Below are 19,864 nucleotides of genomic sequence, written 5' to 3'. Positions count from 1 at the left end.
AAAAAGGACTTAACTTTGTTTTTCTCTTGTGGCCGACACTGAGGCAGAGAAATGCAATCACCTAGGAAATAGACAAATTACACTTTTAGTCCTGGCAAGATTTGGCAGTAGTTTTAAAGATACAGTTAAAAATTTTTTTTATTAAACCTAATTCTAGTATTTAATCCATTTATTTGTTAAAAATGGGATATTGCAATTGATGTTGCACAGTGTTTTTTTTTCTTTTTATAGGCGGCAGCTCATCTCTATGAAAATCCATTTGTTCAAGTAGTGCTCAATTCACTTATCAAAAAGTCAAAATCTTCCATGTTTCAAACCAGAACTTTGAAAGAACTCTTGTGGGGCTACAAGGACCCGTTCTTGAGTTTGGTTCCGTACCCTGTGCCTACCACAGTTGGTGTGTTTTATCCTGTGAGTACCAAATATAAACGTTGATGTTGTTATGCTTTAATTGGATAAACATAATAGCATTGGCAATTCATAATTTTATAAATTACTTTGTTAACCCTATTTATTTCTGATCTGGGAATATATACCCCAATTTTTTAAAAGCCCCTCTCTCACATGGCTTCAGCTTTCCTAGTTGGGACAATTTCCTTATCTGAATTTAACAATTAACTTTAAAATTAAGAAGCTGAGCTTCCATCAGCTTTCCCCTCTTCGATCAATATGCAGTTTGTCTCAAGTTGGGTTGTAAGCTGGTGAGGCTCTGAACACTGCTTTAAGTTTTGATTCCCCTTCTCAAAAAATCAAGTTTAACACCATATTTTTATGTGTTAAAATAGATTCATTCTATCATTTCTCCTTCTCTAGACTCCTTACAAATTTGTTTTAAGGTAAATTTACAAGTTAGACTAAATTTGCAGGCAATGAAATTAATGAATCATCCATGTAGTATTTTAATGGAATTTGTTAGTAAGAACTTCCAGGGGTCCACAGATGTCACGAAATGCAGTTTGGAGAAAATGTGAACTCGGTGATGTACTTAGTTGTCGCTTAATGTTTTAAATTATAAATAGGACAAGCAGGTTATTGAATTGGCATTTTGACTACAATTTCATTTGGCGCTGTATGTGACTTGAGGTATAGTCTCCAGTCCATTGTTGTTATTTTACTTTTAGATAGTGTTTAGGATTGCAAGTTATTTGTCAATTCCCTATGAATGTAGAAAGCCTTACAGGATCAGAGATTCAGTTATTTTTTAACTCAAATATTCACAACTCTTTCTTTGGCTAATTCTGTTTTTAATTTTTTTATACCTAATTTTCAGTAACCACTTATTAAAGATGGTAACATTTAGAATACTTCTAGAAACCTGCCATTGTTCTCATAGGTTTTGTTCAATATCCTCTCACCTCAATACAATGTAATAATGATCAGAATTGCCTCACTGGCTTAGGTGTGACAAAACGTACTGGATTTAGATCATGTCAACTTCTGATGTTTGCTTTCTTCCTGTGTCACATCATCCAGCACTTATTTCTAGGCACCTGTTATAACCTATCTTTCTAAAATGGTAACCACCAACAATTTTAAAACTTTATCGCGTATGTACTTCAAATCATATGAAATGATTATGAATAACTGTGTTTGGGAAATGTACAAGCGAGTTAATTACGTTTCATAACTTGAAAGATACGGCTTATTCTAGAAGTAATTTTTTCTTGTACGTCTTTTCAGTACAACAACACTGTAGATGGAGTTTATCAAGTTTTCACTGGAAAAGACAACATAAGCAAGGTTGCTATAATAAACACTTATAAAGGTAAAAAGTAAGTATCCAGGTAAAGAGTGTGTGTGCGTGTGCACTGTCACTGGGCACTCTAAGTGGGAGTGGTATTCATTGAACAACTGAGAAAGCACAGGTGCCAGCCTGTGCAATAGACCTGCCTGTCCCTCAGCCTGGAAACTCCTGTCCTGCCAGGCGTCACCTTTAATGTGACAGCTGAACACACTAGTGCACGGCTGCTGAGCATCAGCACCACTTTAGTGTCTGGTTTACCTTTATGCACAGAACCTCTTGCATAAAGAAATCCAAGGGGACTGCTTCCATCTCTGCTGCATCGCCCGCATTACAGAGCATCCCTGCAGTTAGACAGGGCACAGTGATAAGGAGGGAGAGCAACATGTGGGCTGATCTCCAGGACGTAGACGTAGTTTACTGGGATTTTTTTGTTCAGCATGTCAAATAAAAATTTTTCATTACAGTGACATGACTGAACGTGTCTATAAAGACGGAAGCTTAATGTCTCCATGCAAACACTTTCATGATTTCCCCTTCAAATATTTCTTGAAATCGTTTTCTATATTGATAGCTCTTTCGAACCTTTGTCAATGCAAAAAATGGAATTCTTATTTCAAGTACGGTTCTGAAATTTACGTATTACACTTGAAAATAAAGAGCATGCCCCTCGGTAGTAGTGATAGAATGAGATGTGTTCATAAGGCCACGGTTTCCTTTCTTTTCCTAGCTCCTGTCTATTCGTCTGGAGGATACATAACATCATACACGTTTTGGAAAGAACCCCAATAAATATCAGAGGGAAGCTTTCTTTTATTCTCCTCAAAGTTAATAAATATGCTTTAGACCAGTTATTTTCTGAAAAAGAATAATCAAATCGGAAGAGATGAAACGTTTTTATTAATAGAAGTAACCATTGCCCCCCACCGAGTCCCTATCTAAAAGCTGTTACAACAGTTGAATATTTACTAGCCCAGTACTTTTTCTTCTAGAGTCCGTAGTCACACATTTTCATGGAAAAATCTAGCGGAGGAAAACGAACACTTCTAAACGCTCATTTCAGGGGAGGTCACATCACTGTTTGTGGGTTGAGGAACATGAGCATTTCCTCCATTTCAACATTATGGCTGCTAAGTGCTCCTAATTGGAGTAACAGTTTCACATCAGTTTAAGATTATGGGGTTAATTTAACTGATCAGTGCGACACTGAGCACAATGAACAGCTCATTCTGTTTGAAAAAGGAGCATCAGCTTGTGTTGACATTCCACTGCACGATGTTAGGAAAGGGAAAAAATAGTTTTTCAACCACCATAAAGTGGCTGAGATGCAGAGAAACTATTACTGCCGTTGTTTTTATTTCTTCCAGATATATAGACATATATATTATCTAGACACCGGAGTATACATTAATAAACTCTGTCCTACTTTAGTGCCAGCTCACGCAAGAGTTAAAAGGGGGAAAAGTATAAACTGACTATCTACATTTCCGATCTCTATTGGTCAAGCATCTGCTTCTCTTTCTCTCCTCCTCTCCCTCATACTGAGCTTACATCAGCTACTTAATATTTTCCTCCCATTCAGTCTGAACTCTCAACATACTACCTAATAATTCATTTCTCCCATTGGAAAGAAATGCTCTCCTAAGAAGAGATCTAAACGTCTGATAACCGTTTCTCAATTTTCTTTTCTCAGAACTGTGTCTGTTCCAAATTGTTTCTAATTAACAATGTTTGGCAGTTTTTATTTTTACAATCTAGCCACTTAATGGTATCAGGCACTTAGTTTATCTCAACGAGATGAAAGCTTCCAACAAAACATGGACCGAATGTTGTAGCACATTTCTGAAACTCAGCATTTGTCATGCCTGATCTTTATTATTTTAGCAGAAGTATTGAATCCTAACAGACAAGGTAATGTGAGAAATGAGAATGTTTGTTCATTTTCTCTCTTTTTCCTCCTAAGGAACCTCTCCTATTGGTCAGGCTATTGTGACATGGTTAACGGTACAGGTGAGTCCAGCCGCGTTGTGGTAATAGCCCCAATGAACCACGTTCCTCTCTCCCACAAACCCACCGTCACGCCTGCGGTGTTCTGAGCAGGAAGGTGTGCTCTTGCCTGTCATGTCCCCACAACACAGTTCAGTCTCTGTTCACACACAGGCTTAGTAAATACCCGTCTAACATGATGGGACTTGTGGAGATCAACCACAGAGGGTCAGCCTTCATGGCAGCCCTCAGGAAACATTTGCTCTGTAAAAACTTTGCTTGATGAACTGCCTTGCTGGCAATGGAAGTTAGGGGTTAAAAAAGCTTAGAGAAGTAGTTGCCATTCACATCTTCTGTAAATAATGTACAGATAATAATTTAAAATCGAAAGAATTAAAAAATCAGGATAATTGCAAAATGTAAAATATATTTCCAAGTGAGGTTTCAAGCTGAGGTAGGCTCAGTGAGGTTGCAAGACAGAGCCATCCACTTTGAACAAGATGGTCAGAAGGGAAGCAATGAGAACAGCAAAAACAAATAGCAAGGTCAGATGTCTACAAACTGTAAAAAATGTCTGCAAAATGGACATTCAGAATTAGAACTGGGAAAGAATAAAGCACTAGAACTTAGAGTGTGCTTAGAGCTGACTTATTATTCTCCCTGAAGAAAAGCAAAGGACGCACATGCCTATTAGTTTGAGAATTAAGGTTTTAAAGAGCGATGGGAATCGAATACCATGAGGTAATTGAAGTCAGAGGTGAGCTTTCAACAACTATTCAGCAGAAGCAGAAGCACGAAGTTTATGAAGTTGGTGAGGCCACGCCTTGTAGGAAAACAAGACAAAGAAGATGGAGACAGTTAAATGTAAAGTTATGCAAAAGAGAATAAACAGGAAACACAGGAGACGTTTATTTTTCCAAAGGTATTGTTGAATTTTGCACATTTATTTAACTTTGATATCTCTCCGTTACAGAAGAAAACGTCAAAAACTGTTGAGTTTGCTTTGAAGTACTTTGAGCCATGGGGATGGGTGAAGTAATTCTGTTCTAAGGAAAGCATTTCTCCAAATAAATCGTCAAGTGACCCCATATGACTAACACTAGTCATTGCATAAGCATAATACTTCAGAGAAATATACTGTGCTGCTTTTAAATACTAAAGGATTCATTGTGAGCTTAAGGAAAAAAATCATTAAACAATCTGCCCAAAGCTAAGTAGAGAAATTTTACAAGAGGAAGTAGAGGATTCCTTAATGACCATAATATAAATACATGAGCATCAGGCATGAAGCATAAGACGTAAGGCGAAAATGTTGACATACATCCGATGCTAACGTCAGCTGTCTCGCGGTCCTGACCCCTGGTCGTTGCTGGTGCTATTATGATGTAGTCGTCAATGATGTTTCAGATGAGGGTTTTTCAAGCTGTTCAGTGTGTTCTTTTCCTTCGGTGGTTAAGGTGGTGGGCAGCAGTTGTAGGCAATGCCCCCTCAGGGACCCGTCTGGGGAGTTTAAGCTAATCTTTGATAGCCATTTCTCTCCATACCAGGGCCAAGCTCACTGGGATCCTCCATCAAATTATCACATATTATCACAGGGGTCTAAATGAGATCTCATAAGGTCATGAGGTCCGGGCACTTACCAGAAAAAGAACCTGGAATTCATATCTGAAGGATGGGTCTTGCCATTTTGAACAAACACGTTCAGTGGCAGCTCCTTCTGGCGGTTCTCATTTGAGGGGCCAATGTAGGAGTCCTCTAGTTGCTTCTTCACAGAGCCGGTGTGTGCCATAACCCCGGGAGAAATTCCATAAACTCAGCAAAGGCCCTTTGTAGTTGGATGCATTCATATGTTTTCAAACCATTTGCAGGAAATTCTGTTTTGTGAGACAACTTTAGTGAATGATTTTAATGGTTGATCAACCATTAGGTCAGATGAATGAACCTCTATCAAAATAAGGACAGTAAGATCCCAACAGGAATTCTGACTGAACTTTATGTTGAGAAGCGTGCCCCTCCACCGATGAGGTGGTGGATTTCAGAAAAACACAGTCACAGTTTTAAGATGTGATTTTGCCACTATTTTTTAAGCCCTCACTTATTTTTAAGAAGTGAGAAAATGTAATACAAAAGTACAATGAACGTGTATAGTTTACAGACTTCTGAATCTAGTAGCTGCTAGCCACATGTCACTCTTATGCACTTGAAATGTGGCTAGTACAACCTGAAATGTGCTGTAAGTGAAAAATACACACTGGATTTTGAGATTTTGTTAATTTTTATATTGATTACTTGTTAAAATGATATTTTGGCTTAAATAAAATATACGTTTCGTTTTACTTTTTAAAAATGTGGGTACCAGAGAATCTTAAAATCGCATATACAGTTTGCATTATATTTCTGTTGACTATGTGGTAACAGAGACTTCTCAATTTTTCTATGACACACATTACATCTAATCCCTTGCTGTTGGCTTGATTTTTAAACAGACGCAGCCTCGTTTCCACCTTTTGTTGAGAAGACCCGGGTATTGCAATTCTTTTCCTCTGACATTTGCAGGTACGCCAAAGACTCCAATGTATTTCTATGAGTCAAAATTTCTCTCCCCACATGACGAAACACAGACCAAGAAGCTCATACTTAATAATCATGTTCTTTGAGAAAAATAAAATACACTTAGGGAAATTATTCTGGATTTATTAAGAATAAATACAATATGGAATCCATAATGTGTTTAACTCTTTAAAATATTGAAGGATGTAAAAGGATATTTTGCATAATACAAGTCATTTTCTTCTTTGTCATTTCTAAGCAAGAAATATTTTTATTTTACTAAACTAGTAGTATGTTTAATATCAGTCAAGTCTAGAAGGGCATGCCTGATCTTTCTGAAGATGTCCAGAGAAGGTGATGCCCCTGTCACAAACTATGCAAATTAATGTGCCTGCTGCCACTACAACATCTTCTCAAGTCGATGGGGCCCAGAAGGCAGCACACAAGCTTGGGAGCCCACACCAGTTTGCTTGAATCCTAGCCCTGTTCCTACAGACTTTGTGGTCGTGGGCAACCTTCTGATATCTCTGAATCTTTTCCTTATCTGTCAAATTGAAGAGAACAGTGTTTCTTCATGTAGGGCTGTCTGGGGATTAGAAGGTATGTACGTCGAGCCCCAGCACGGTTGACGAGGTTTTGGGGGACACTTGGTAAATGATAGAGGCCTAGGAGATGCATATCCAGCATTCACATGCACAGGCCCCAGTGAGCGGGTGGCCTTTCTCTCCAGGATTAAGTTTCGAAAGACAGAAATTTTATTTTTATTTCTTTTAAACTGGGCACAGATAAAGGACGTGAGGGATTCATATAAACATTTAATCTATAGAGGAAATTAAGTACGAGAAAGGTCTTCAGTAGGAATGCTCCATGGTAGTTCACAAGCCGAAGTTAGCAGCTTTGGAAAACAAAAGTGAGAATAGCTCACACTCAAGTATTGAGTTCCCGGATGGTTTAAAATCTCACCAGAACTTTTTTTCTGAAAATTAAACAAGAATTCTAACAAGAGTGTATTCAGTTTTTCTACATCAAAGCAAGAATATAAATCTGAAAGTAAGAAAACAGGGAATCTCCAGATTGCGGTTCAAGTTCTGAGAGTGGAGGTCTTTCTGCCTGCGTCCAGGTCGGTCTACGCCGTGTTTGGAGCTGACGTTAATCTGAAAGGGATTCCCGTGTATAGATTCGTTCTTCCATCCAAGGCCTTTGCGTCTCCACTTCAGAATCCGGATAACCACTGCTTCTGCACGGAGAAAATCATCTCAAAAAACTGTACGTTGTACGGCGTGCTGAACATCGCTAAATGCAAAGACGGTGAGTGAGTGTTCTCAGTATCACAGTCCGTGACCCGATTTGCAGTATTCTTTAAAATGTGACCTTTACCCAAGACCCCTTTCCACCGAAAATTCAAAGTGAGAAAGCGGTAAGGGCAGAAAGTAAGGGTGGCGCCAGGAAACTTTTGTTTAGATTTTGTGTTGTTTGAGATGCCAGTTGTGTCTCGGTGTTGCAAAACTTAGTTATTATTAGGTAAAAGTATGCCAGTATTTCCCTGTGCTACTTTGGAAAATGTCTCTTTAAGTCCTTTGCCCTTTTTCAAGTGGATTATTTGGAGTTTTTTTGCTATTTTTTTTTTTTTTTGAGTTTGCATGAGTTCCTTCTATATTTTAGATATTAACTACATATTGGGAATGTTGTTTGCAGATATTTTTTTCCATTCCATAGGTAGGCTTTTCATTGTTTGTTTTTTTGACAGTTTCTTTTGCTGTGCAGAATCCTTATGCTCCCTATAGATTTAGGGTAAAATGAAAATAATTCCCTGAATACTTTGAGCATCCAAAATCCGTCTGCCATTTTTTCTAACTTTTTCTTCCCTAGAAAATGGTAAATAAATATGTTTTCAGTGTGTTTCTGAAACAAGAATTGACTTAAACATGAAATGTGGAGTCTCTTATTTTGCTCACATTCTTCGTATTGGAGTGGGTTTGAAGGGAGAAAGAGACAGTTCTTAAATTAAAGAAATTAATTATCAGTTCAAAGACATATTTTTGCCTGAAACATGAATGTATATGGTGGGAACTTTATGTTCGGCAGCTAAACTTTACAGATTGAAAATTAGCATCTAAGGAATGAACAAGACATCGGCTGACTGGTTAGTGGGTTGATGTAGAATTTTATATTTTATTTTTGTACAGTAGTGATCAGTTGTTAGAATTCTTCCTAACTCTCATCCCCCATTTAGTACTCAAACCCAACTAAGTATTCTTTTAATTTAAAAAGCTTTATTTTCGAGGACATCTTTCTGAGTGGTATGTGAAATGAGGAAAATGATTTATCCCCAACTGTCTCTTAAAACTTGTTTCCAGGAAGACCCGTCTACATTTCACTTCCTCATTTTCTGCATGCAAGTCCTGAAATTCTAGAATCTTTTGAAGGTTTAAATCCAAATGAAGAAGAACATAGCACGTACTTAGATGTTGAACCCGTAAGCAAATATATTATTTGATCTGATTTGTTTAATACTGTTTTTTTAAATGAAATTAAAAAATGCATTCTCTCCTTGTCAATCACATTTATTGATCACATTTATTGAATCACAGTCTTGATGAATTACTTTTATTTCAGTGAAAATTACGTTGATTTCTATTGCTTGTGAAATGTCAAGGTAATTCAATTTTAGTTTTTCAGCATATGGAACTTTATAAGCCTTTTTAGTGGTTCATAAATCAGGAATACCAATGATGGAAATGGTTCTCATTGGCTTAAGACAATTTGATATAAATTACTATTTTACATTTATTTTATACTTAACTGTAAGTATTGCTTATATGAAGAAACACATGTTATGAGGGATTAAAAGAGATTTTATGGGTATATGTAAATTTGAAACTGGAACTATTACAGTTAGTGTCAAGAAAAATCTATCAAAATTCCTATAGTGCAACAGTTTCAATTTTTAAATTATTTTAATATTCTCCTTTTCAAAAGTTAAAAGAAATGCCAGAGTTTTCGTGGTCATGTTTCGGTTTAAATAATGACAGAAGAAGGATTATAATTAAACAATACCGGGATTGCTGAACAATATGTGGATTTGACCGTGCACAGTTCAGGTGTTAAATTAACCACATGAGTTCTTATGTTTCAGTACTGTTGTTGTTGAGGCCCCAAAACCCTTCCTGGTAAATATCACAAATCTAACTAAAACCTCAACACAAGGTTAGGCAAAGAAACTGTGTGTGTGCACATTTATGTGCATGTGTGTACATATGCATGTATGTGTGTACGCACACGCCTATACATGTAAAATGTGATCATGGATAATTATGTATGCAAAAGATTTAATGTGTTCAATTAATTATTTAATAGATTTCACAAGTTGCAAGTAGGACAGTTTCACCTTAAGATCTATATAACAGTAAAATTAAGTTTTGGGTATTAGAATGGAATGTTTTAAAAGAAGTTGGTGATTATTTTAGTTTGTTCTCTTTTTAGATAACTGGATTCACTTTACAATTTGCAAAACGGCTGCAGGTCAACATATTGGTCAAGCCATCAAGAAAAATTGAGTGAGTCTCTTGAACAAGGTTATCATTACCCGATTTTTAGTATTTTCTTGTAAGAATGTGAGTGAATCTATGAAAGTAAGTGGGAAGAATATAACGTTTCAACTTCTCTTTGGCTTCAGGTACTAAATAATCATTATTAAATGCTTAGGATAACTTTTATTTGTAATTTAGAATTATATCTAGTGTTTATTGAAATGGTATATTTCATGTATTTTCCTGTTTATTGAAATGGTACACATTTTGGAATGTTTTTTAATTTGAGTATTTGGTGGCATCTCATTTTGCCAGCTATCCAAATACTTTCTGGAATATCCAAATAGTTTCTAGAATTCATATGTTACTTTCCTGGGTAGAATTCACTGAAAAGGGAAATCTGTACTTAGAAAAAGTCAGTCTAATTAGAAATCTGATTTATAAAAGTTTATAATAGTGAAAGATGTCTGAGAAACAGCCGTTTAAAATTTAAATGATTTATTACAGGGCACAAAAATCAAGAAACTTAACCATGCTCAAGAGCAATTAATTTCTGAACATTTATTTACACTAGTTACTACTAAACTTTCTATTATATATGTGTAACATATTGGTATATATTTTTACAATTATTTTCAATGTTTATTACAGGGCATTAAAGAGTTTGAAGAGGAACTATATTGTACCTATTCTTTGGCTTAATGAGGTTAGTATTTTTTACCCGTTAGTCATTAAAACCAGCAAACTTCTTTGTATATAAAAAAAGTTCTTGGTGTTTTAAAATTGAATATGTATGTATAGTATTTGAAGTTGAATGTGTTTCTACTGCCCATATGGATGAGTTTATATATTATTAATGATCAAATTTGTGTTAGTTTTCAGCATTTTTCTTTTAGAAAGACAAAGTGCCTACTATAATATTGGAGTACTTTCAAAATGCATCTATTAAGCACTTTTTCTTGATGTAGTGCCGTGTTAGGAGAGAGTCGTGACTCTACGTAACTCCAAATAACGCCAGACTCACTGGGTATTGTAATGCGGTAGAAGCCAGCCAGTCTTAGGGAGGCAGGATTAGAGCAGGCACAGGCAGGCTGTCCCATCGCCTGACAAGACATTTCCAACATAATCCATGGAATTGATTAGCTGCAGAATTGGGAAACGCCTCGCATGAGCCTCTAGAGGAAGTGAGGCTGTTCACTCTTGCCGTCTCCCTCTGGCACGAGGAAACAAACATCCTTTGGAAAACTGAAATATTTCCATATGGCTGTTCTAAAGATCAGTCAGGCCTAGCATGCTGAGGAGTGCTGTGTAACCCGTTTAAAGGGAGGAGGGTTATAGTTTACTCTCCAAATATCCCACCTTGGCATTTATTGCCTTCTTAGACATACAAAGGGGATTCCATTGGCTTGTCTTGTAGATACAGTTGACTAACACTGTACAGGTGTTTAGAGAACAGAGTGATATATAAGTGGAAAGTTTTGAGTATTTTGCACCACTAATCTACTCAAATAATGCTAATTATTGACTTGATTACAGACTGGCACCATTGGCGACGAGAAGGCAAAAATGTTCAGAAAACAAGTGACTGGAAAAATAAGCCTCCTTGGTCTGGTAGAAATGGTTTTACTCAGTGTTGGTGTGGTGATGTTTGTTGCTTTTATGATTTCATACTGTGCGTGCAGAGCAAAGAAAGTAAAATAAGTAAGTGCATAGAAAAAACTGTCTATTGCTTCAGTAACAGAGTTTATATATTACTGGTTTTCATTTTATCAAAGAGGGGTTATAAATTAGGCTGAAAACATTTCTGGAAATGTCTAGCCGACTATCATTTTGTGTTACATCCTTGAAGTTTTGAGATTCTTCACGTAAATTAAGACATAAATGAAGACACTGAGTAAATAAGGCCTGTGACTATCAGGTGGATCACTAGGTTACATTTTTCATTCTGTGAGGAATGGGGTGAAAGATGAAAGGGTCTCCTCTGAAAAGTTAGTACATATACAGCTTTTGTGCCAAATTCTGACTTCTCACTTCTAGTTTATTTATAGCTAGTTAATTATTCTAAAAATCACAAATAATGTATCATTGACTAGGAAAGGTAATGTAAAGTTAAAAATGGTAGCTATTTGGGGATGCTGAAATTAATAAGAGAAGTAAAAACTCAATAATAAATGTTAGAGAAAATACGATAAAAGTATGCTGTTTAAAAAATAAACACTGAAGTTATATGAATGCAGGATTGTTGCATCTAGACATCCTGGCCAGGCTTTGAGCAGAATCAGAGTGTTCACCCCAGGTGTCTGCTGTGGAAGCTGGATGAACAGTGAAACTTCATGAGCTAAAGCTTGAATATAAGAGGACAAGAGAATAGGAGAAAACAGTGTTCAATGCAGTAAAAGCAAATTACTCAGAAATTTGAAGAAAAAGTCAGGTAAATGTGGACAAGATTTGAGTTTTGGAAAAATGGTAGAGGTTGTTCGGGCCTCTGTGCTTTAGATATCAGTGCCTGTGCACTTTTTGCATAAAAAGGAATGAATGCCTGACCCTATCTTTCTTAAAGGGAAGCTTTATTTAATGATCATAGGTGGCATTGGTGTGGGCAGGATTTTCCATAGCCCTCCCTTCTCAGGCACCTCAAAACAAAATCTAAATAAAAGCAACATACTCGCCACGAAAATCACAGCTTCAAAACAAGTCCTTTTACTCTACTTCCAATGAGGCTGCTGACCCTCAGCTGTCTTACACTGAAATTCTGGAGCTGCCAGTGATAACTGTTGAGTTTTACTATGTGTCAAGATCATAATAAATATTTTACGTGAATTTTCACATCTAACCCTTAATAGTTTCCAATAGTTCATGCGTTTCCAATAGCTGGGGATTCATCTGCATGCATTCTACTTTCTGGAGACATTCCAGAAAATTGTAAATTTTAGCAGTGCAAAGCTGTCCATTTTCAGAGTGTGAATCAGTCAAATTGAAGATTAAAAAAATAAAGTGGAATTTTCATAGCAATGTTTCTTTTTTTGTGAAATTAATAGCTTGTGTCTGGGAAAGCAGCTCAATCTTTGTTCTGATTATTTCTGCCACTATTTGTTCATTGGAAAGAAGACTGAACAATTCTGCCTACAATCTGTTGGACAGAGTGTATTCAAAATGCTGACCTAATATATTTGCATTATAATAAATAAGGAAATATTGCATCACCTTTAAGAGCTATCATTAGTCCAGAAACAAGCAAATGAGTAATGATTAAACAAAGTGATTCATATGACCATTTATAGGATAGAAAAGATCATCCACTGAAAAGCCAAATTGCAACAAAAAACTTGTTCTAGTGGGAAAGTATGTTTTTCAAAAGGACATATAGTAGTTGTAAAAGTTTTTCTGTATTATTATCTATTAAAATTACATGATAAATTTCATCAGTGCTTAATAAACCCTGAATGTCAGATTCCTTGCATCTGTATGTGGCTAAGGTGAAGAACTGAAAGCTTTTCAGAGTGCCTTTGTCAACAAGTATATTAGTTTTGCTTAAACATTTGACCGTTATAAGGAAAAGTTACTGCTCTTTACAAAACTGTCTTTTTTTTCTTTATGAGTAGAGAAGAAATTTTTTCTACATAGATTACTTGATTTACTAGATTTAGAAGAATCATAGATACAGAGTTCCTTAAAGAAGCCTCAATTTTGAGGATCATAAAAATTATGCCTTTGGGCATGTTTATAAACAATTGAAAAACTAAGGAGGTGACTGTACAAGAGGAAATAAAGCGTAAGATGGTGGCTAGAGCGTGGTTCCCCTGAATGGACCACAAAGAGAATAAGCCAATAGTCCTTTCAGAAGCCACAGTTTAAATGGCTCGCAGTGGAAGGTGGTCTGAAGGGAAACGCTCATCCAGGGCAGGTGGCATGCTCATCCAGCTCTGTGCAGCTCTTGAGACTGAAGGGGCCTTCCCAGGGATCCGGGAATGGGAGCACGACCGCCTTATTCATGAGTGCATCAGAGAACGTTTCTCTGCAGCTTGAGAAACTGGGCTAAATGATTGAAAATACGATATCTCGGATGTATAGAATTTGAGTATTACCCATTTTATCTTTCCACTGCTTTCCGATAAGGAGTAACATTTCTTCTATTTTCCAGGCGACAAGGAGTCTTTACATTTATGCACCAGCTATGTCAGGACCTTTGTGAATATTAACCTACAAAATGAAGATTTAATATGCCTTATTTTTGCGAAACACACCTTATGTTATAGTTGAAGAAACGGTGGCATTTTTTTTTTTTTGCACTAAGTAGCAGCCCATTTCTGAAGGATTACGAAGATGTCATTATAATCCATACTTTGAACAAAAAAAGCACTTTTAAAATTCATCATGTGTCCAATCCAATTGATTTGGTTTTCTGCGGACCTGGCTTGAGCATGACCCAATTATTTTTATTTGGTACTGATTCACTCATTGATTCCCTGGTGGCAAATTCAGCAGAGGAGTGGCTGTTCCAAACAAATCCTCGACACTGAGCTCGTCTTCCCCATCATGGGAAGACCCCATCACCCTGAGCAGTGTCCCGGTTCAGTGGCAACAGACAGACCCCAGGACTGTCAGTACATTGCATTCCATGAGCATCAACTATTTTGAAAGACATTTAAAAATGGAAAGTAAATGATTGGCCTGTGAGCCCTCGCTCATACGTTACTTATGTTTCCTTCTCTATGGAATTCTTTGTACAGCAACAGCAGGCCTGATAACCATGTTCTTTACAACAATATGGGCTTCTATTTTTGTCACTGACTAGCAAATGGACATCACTTTGAGCTCTTTATGTTTAAGGACTTTGTCGTTTTCCATGTTCTGCTGCTCTTCTGGAAATCTGAGTAGATTCTGATCTTTCTGCTCAGATACGTACAACTTATGCTTGGCAACTTCAGAATGCTCTGCTAGCATTAACAGATGTACATGATAATAAACGGATTATTGCATGAAGATTACAAAGAGGAAAATGTGCATTAATAGTTATTTGTTGTAATATTTCTTGCTTTCATGGTCATCTCAGAAAGACTGGTTTCAACGATTAAAAGATGTTCTTCCTTAAATTCCTATGCTTTGCCTAGTTCCTGTTGTGTCATAAATTGTATACCCTAATTTTGTGTCTGAAGTATTCTATCCAAATTCATATCTCTTTATGAATCCATATTTCCTTCTGAAATATTCTTTCTGAATTCAATCTTGACCACTTTCTCCTAGGCTAATTTTTTAAGCCAATTGGAAGAAAAGCAAAAAAGATCTTTGGTTTCATCCTTTACAGCAGCCGGACTTAAGTTCTAGGCTTTGAGGGATCTTTCCTTTTTATTAGGAGACTTACTTCTTTATTGTTAGGTAATCCTGCTTTCTTTAGCAGGGGTTCACTTACTGCAGAGAGCACTAGGCCTTCTAAAACGTTTCTCATAGAAAGGGAAGATGGACCAGGTTCTGTCTAGTGTTTTACACACTGAGGCTTATGGAACAAAGAATTAGTAAGTGGTTTGTTTGGTTACTAAAATTAACAATAACTTGGTATCCTCACGTTAGCTTCCAGCAGAGTAGATATTGAAAACCCCAAACCAAGATGCCACCAGTTTGGAAGGACCTCTTGAAAATCTGAAGATATGCAAAGCATTCTGATTTAGTGTCTTTCTGTTTAACTAGGAGGGGAAAAAATATTCCTCTAAGATATTGCCAGTCAAGATGAGATTCTAGACATCCTCTTCTGATGATTGAGAGAAAGATCTACTCTCTTTGCATTCAGATATTTGTAGGCAGGTAGATCTAAAAGAAATATGAAGGAAATTTCTTTAAATAGTTCAGGCCTTCTTAGGTCAAGAATTGAAGTACAAACTATTCAAAAGAATTGGATGAGGAAATACGTATTCCCTTCACACGAGATCTGTATATCCAGTCAGCGACTCAGGTTTTAAAACCTTCATACAGAAATGCATCTAACAGTATTTAGGTATCAGAGAAAAGATTTAGACTTATGTGTCTTTAGTATTACTTAACTAAATGCATTTATATTCTAATCCTTATCATTTTTCACCATTTTTTCTCTAAATTCTATAAAATATATGGAAGAGGAAAGACAGTCCATACACAAAGATAAGTGGATTATATTAAAAATATCCAATAGGAAAAAATAGTACTTTCTTTAAAGAATGGCAGATGGATTTTTTTATATGAAAAACGGGTATTAGATTTTTTTTATGTAAACATGGGTTTAGATGCATATGTGTGTGCGTACATGCATGAACACACGTGCACTGATGTTGGAGTGGGGCATTCTGGGGAATGAATTAGTCGTTTTGTCCTAGAGAAAGTGTCTTGTTCAGAGAGGGTAAATGCTTGAACACTTGTAACTATATGTGGGTGAATTTGTGTGTTTTATTCCATAGAAAACATGTACCATTTGGTAGAAAGGGACGTCTTCATCCCAAACTGTGTCTAACAAGCACCACAGCTACAGCTGTTTGTTGTTCATAACTTGTTTGAAAATCTATAGCATCTGCAAAGGGGTTGACACAGGTTAGGGAATCTATAGCATCTGAAAATGGGTCATTGTTTATTGTTGCTGACAGGTGTATGAAGAAAAAGAACAAGGTATATATCTAGCTTTCAGTTCTCAGAAAAAAAGCAAAGGGGGTATCATTTCAGGAGGAAATGTAGCTGTGGACAAGTTGATTGTCCCTGAGAATTCACTCTGTGAAAGTGCTGGTTATCTGTGTTTACATCTACGCCCGGGCAATCATCTGTCAATCTTTTAACATGTTATCAAAGTCTGAATGACACAATAACTATCTCACCAGCCAGAGTTTGTTTTAGGTGTGTTCCAACTGACAGTTCAGTTTCCTGCTTCATGTCCAGTGTGTTAGGGACACTGGCAGCTTGCACTTCACCCACCCCTGCTGACCAATCTACCACCTAAATGGATTTTATACTCTACTTAAGTCATCACTGTTCATTACATTTTTCCGCATACACCAACAGAATTACCTACGATTGGTTTTCCTGAGCTATTTGCAGCCAGCTGAGCTAACGAACTAGAACTGAGTTAAATGTTTTATATTTGTATCAAAAACATACAGGAACATGTATTTGTTTTGCTTTTTCCTTTTGTTGCTCAAAGGTAGCTACGTTTTAAAATATTTGTGAAAATAAATACATCCATTATTAGAAAAATTACTTTGCTTTTTATTTTTGAATTTTTTAATGTATTTGGCTTCAGTGTTTGATATTCTGCTATGATTTTATATTAGTGGTTATCGTCTCTTTGTGAGTTATTTACATAGTACTCCTATTTTCTTTTCCTATCTGTTCTCAGATGCGAGTAAGCTTATGTCTGCACATTTCAGAAATGTTTCGTTCTGCACACTCATGAAGGGGAACTGTGACGTAGCTAGGACAAATGTAAATGCTTTAAAATCTTGTTTCTTTAGTGATGTGAAACCTGAGCCAGCAGCCTCCGCGTCAACTGGGGACATGTTAAAAATGCCGACTCTCGGGTCCTGTCCCAGAGCTGCTGCCTCAGAATCTGCAGTTTACAGGGTCTCCCAGTGATTCACATGCACCAGAAGTCCAAAATGCCCTGACTTAAGTCACGTTGAAAGTGGACTAGCTGTGTAACATTTTTATTTGACTGCTGCTGGCATTAGTTTGATTTATTAATGGAAGGACTTAAGAGATCAAAGCTATATAAGCATACTGAGATGAGAGGAAACCCATCAGACTGAAACTGTTGCTATAAATATTCCACTAAGACTTTTCGTTTGCCCTGTTGAGCTTGTAAATGCTATTTTCAGACAGTAATAAAGCTAATCTATGTGACAGGGTAGGGGATGAAGTGGTACCAACTTTATACTCCCTGGATTTGCTGAAATGTGTCATTTGAGCTGCTGGGCAGTATTTATAACAAATATTCGTATTTACTGCATGTAAAGTAGGAGACAGGTCAGAGGCAGATAAGAGATATTAAAATTGGATATATTCTCCAGAATTTATCTGAGATGGAAATTATCTACCTGAATAAAGGTCCTCTTCAGGATCCAGTAGTTTTATAAATTATAAGGAATAGAATAACAGCTATAGAGCTTTACTCTGGGCTAGCTGCTTGCTTGCTGGATGTCTGCAGTAGGATGGGGAGCAGGGGCGAGGGAGGAGAATGTAAAGGCAAATGCTTATTTGTAGTGGAGAATGAGTGTCTATACGATTATATTAGAGTGAATAAGGCCAGTGAGGAAGAGAAACTGAGCTGGGAACTATCTAGGTTCAAAGAGCCAGGTTGACATCTGTTGTTCTGCCCTAATCCTTAATGCTATCCTCAGCCTACACAGTTGAGGACTATGGCCCTTAGGAAAAGATGGGCCAACGTGAGGGAGAAAGAGGTGGTGGGTGGTTGTCATAAACTCTACCTCCCAAGTCTTAAAGAAGAGAATCTAGTCACTGGAGACTTCTGAGGAGCCATCTCAGACTGAAAATACAGATTGTGAGAAAGTCTTAAATACCTTCAGTTTTTGATATAGACCAGGGAGCAGGATTCTGAAAATCTTCTCTTTTCTGGAACTTATTTGAAATATCAATATATGTTAATGTTGCATATTTCCCCATAGATACCTGAATAATCATGTAAAAATCATGGTTCTGTAAGTTGGTGAAAGCTATATCTGAATTGGCTACTAATTTAGCAATTTCCCTTTATCCAATCCCCTTTCCCTTCCCAGCCCAGCCCTGCGGCCAGCACACACGCAGCACGTTTAGTAGAAGCACCAGTAGACCACAGGGGATAGTAGAATAACCAACTAAATAGATGGTTGAGCCCCTTGGATTCAGAAATTTATTCTGCAAATAATTATTTCTTGCTGAAATGTGCTATTTTGCTGTATTATTTATGTTTGCTGTGTTACTTAAGAAGATTCATCTCTGGTTCCAGTTCAAGATGGCAATGTAGGGAGATCCTAAACTCACCTCCTCCCATAGACACACCAAATCTCAAGCTGCATGTGGAACACTTTCCTCTGAAAAGACCTCAAAGTAGATAAGCAACTCCTACACATTGGTCAAATGAGAAAAACCACATCAAAATGGGGAGGAGAGGCTGAGACACAGTGTTCCCATGAACGGCATCCCCAGCATGGTGACCCACACTCAGGAAGGAGCTCAAAACCAGGAGCTTCTCCTTGAGGAGGGAAGGTTTGACCCTCACATCAGGCACCCCAGCTTTTAAGACCTGCACCTGGAAGATAAGCCCCCCAAACAATAGCTTTGAAAACCAACAGATCTTGTATCCGTGAGACCCACAAGGCTGTAGCAGACAGAGAAACAGCTCTGAAAGGGCTCACACACTTGGACTCATCTATCCCAGGGCCCAAGCAGCTGATGGAGAGGCACCCAGTCTTCATGGGAAAGAGGCTCATTACTAACTTTTCGATGTCGGCCAGAGGGGCAGGCATCTTATTTAACATACATCTGGGGCCTGCTGGGGTACTCTTTGGGGTGGAGGCAGGCACCATCTTCATACTCTCCCTCTGCCTTGCTCCAGTGGGTAGGCACCATCTTTTTTGTCCCCCTTGGCGGGCACCATCTCTACCCTCTGCCATTGCCTCACTCCAGCTGGCTGGTGCCAGTTCCATGCTCTCCCTCTGCTGTATTACGGAGAGCCAGTATTGTCTAGAGGGAAGCTTTTACATGCATCCAGTGTCCCAGTCTTTGAGGGTGCTGCCAAGGGACTCTCTTTGATCATCTGGCTCTAGAGGCCAGGGGAGCTGTGTTCCTGGGTCCCATGGGACCGTAACAATCAGAGACCATTCTTGGTAAGTGACCACCTCTCAGAGCACCGCACAGAGAGCAGACTGAAACATACCCTCAGGCTCTATGTGAAAGAGGTCTGTCTGCCTGTCCTGGGGCTTCGGCTTGAGGGGCAGGCTCCAGTTTGGCAGACATCTAGAGGCTTGTGGAGATATTCTGCAAGATCTTTGTGTTTTCCCTCTGCCTTACTACAGCTCACTGGTATCTTCCAGAAAGGAGCATAGAC

The 19,864-nt window shown here is 37.6% G+C and overlaps 1 protein-coding gene across 6 annotated transcripts in view; it reads left to right on the top strand.

Moving 5' to 3' along the window:
- Positions 1-14,900, top strand: part of CD36 (CD36 molecule) — a 69,055-nt gene extending 54,155 nt beyond the window's left edge. For all 6 annotated transcript variants that reach the window (XM_046669382.1, XM_046669381.1, XM_046669385.1 and 3 more), the window contains exons 6-15: positions 232-411; positions 1,681-1,772; positions 3,705-3,751; positions 6,214-6,283; positions 7,398-7,585; positions 8,635-8,753; positions 9,761-9,834; positions 10,459-10,513; positions 11,344-11,508; positions 13,949-14,900. In XM_046669382.1, coding sequence (XP_046525338.1) covers positions 232-411; positions 1,681-1,772; positions 3,705-3,751; positions 6,214-6,283; positions 7,398-7,585; positions 8,635-8,753; positions 9,761-9,834; positions 10,459-10,513; positions 11,344-11,508 — 990 coding nt within the window. In that variant the 3' untranslated portion in view covers positions 13,949-14,900. The remainder of the gene's footprint in view (positions 1-231; positions 412-1,680; positions 1,773-3,704; positions 3,752-6,213; positions 6,284-7,397; positions 7,586-8,634; positions 8,754-9,760; positions 9,835-10,458; positions 10,514-11,343; positions 11,509-13,948) is intronic.
- The last annotated feature ends 4,964 nt before the right edge of the window (positions 14,901-19,864 follow it).

Source organism: Equus quagga, chromosome 8 (assembly GCF_021613505.1).
Source record: "Equus quagga isolate Etosha38 chromosome 8, UCLA_HA_Equagga_1.0, whole genome shotgun sequence".
Lineage (NCBI taxonomy): Eukaryota > Metazoa > Chordata > Mammalia > Perissodactyla > Equidae > Equus > Equus quagga.
This window is presented reverse-complemented; position numbering and strand designations above follow the sequence as displayed.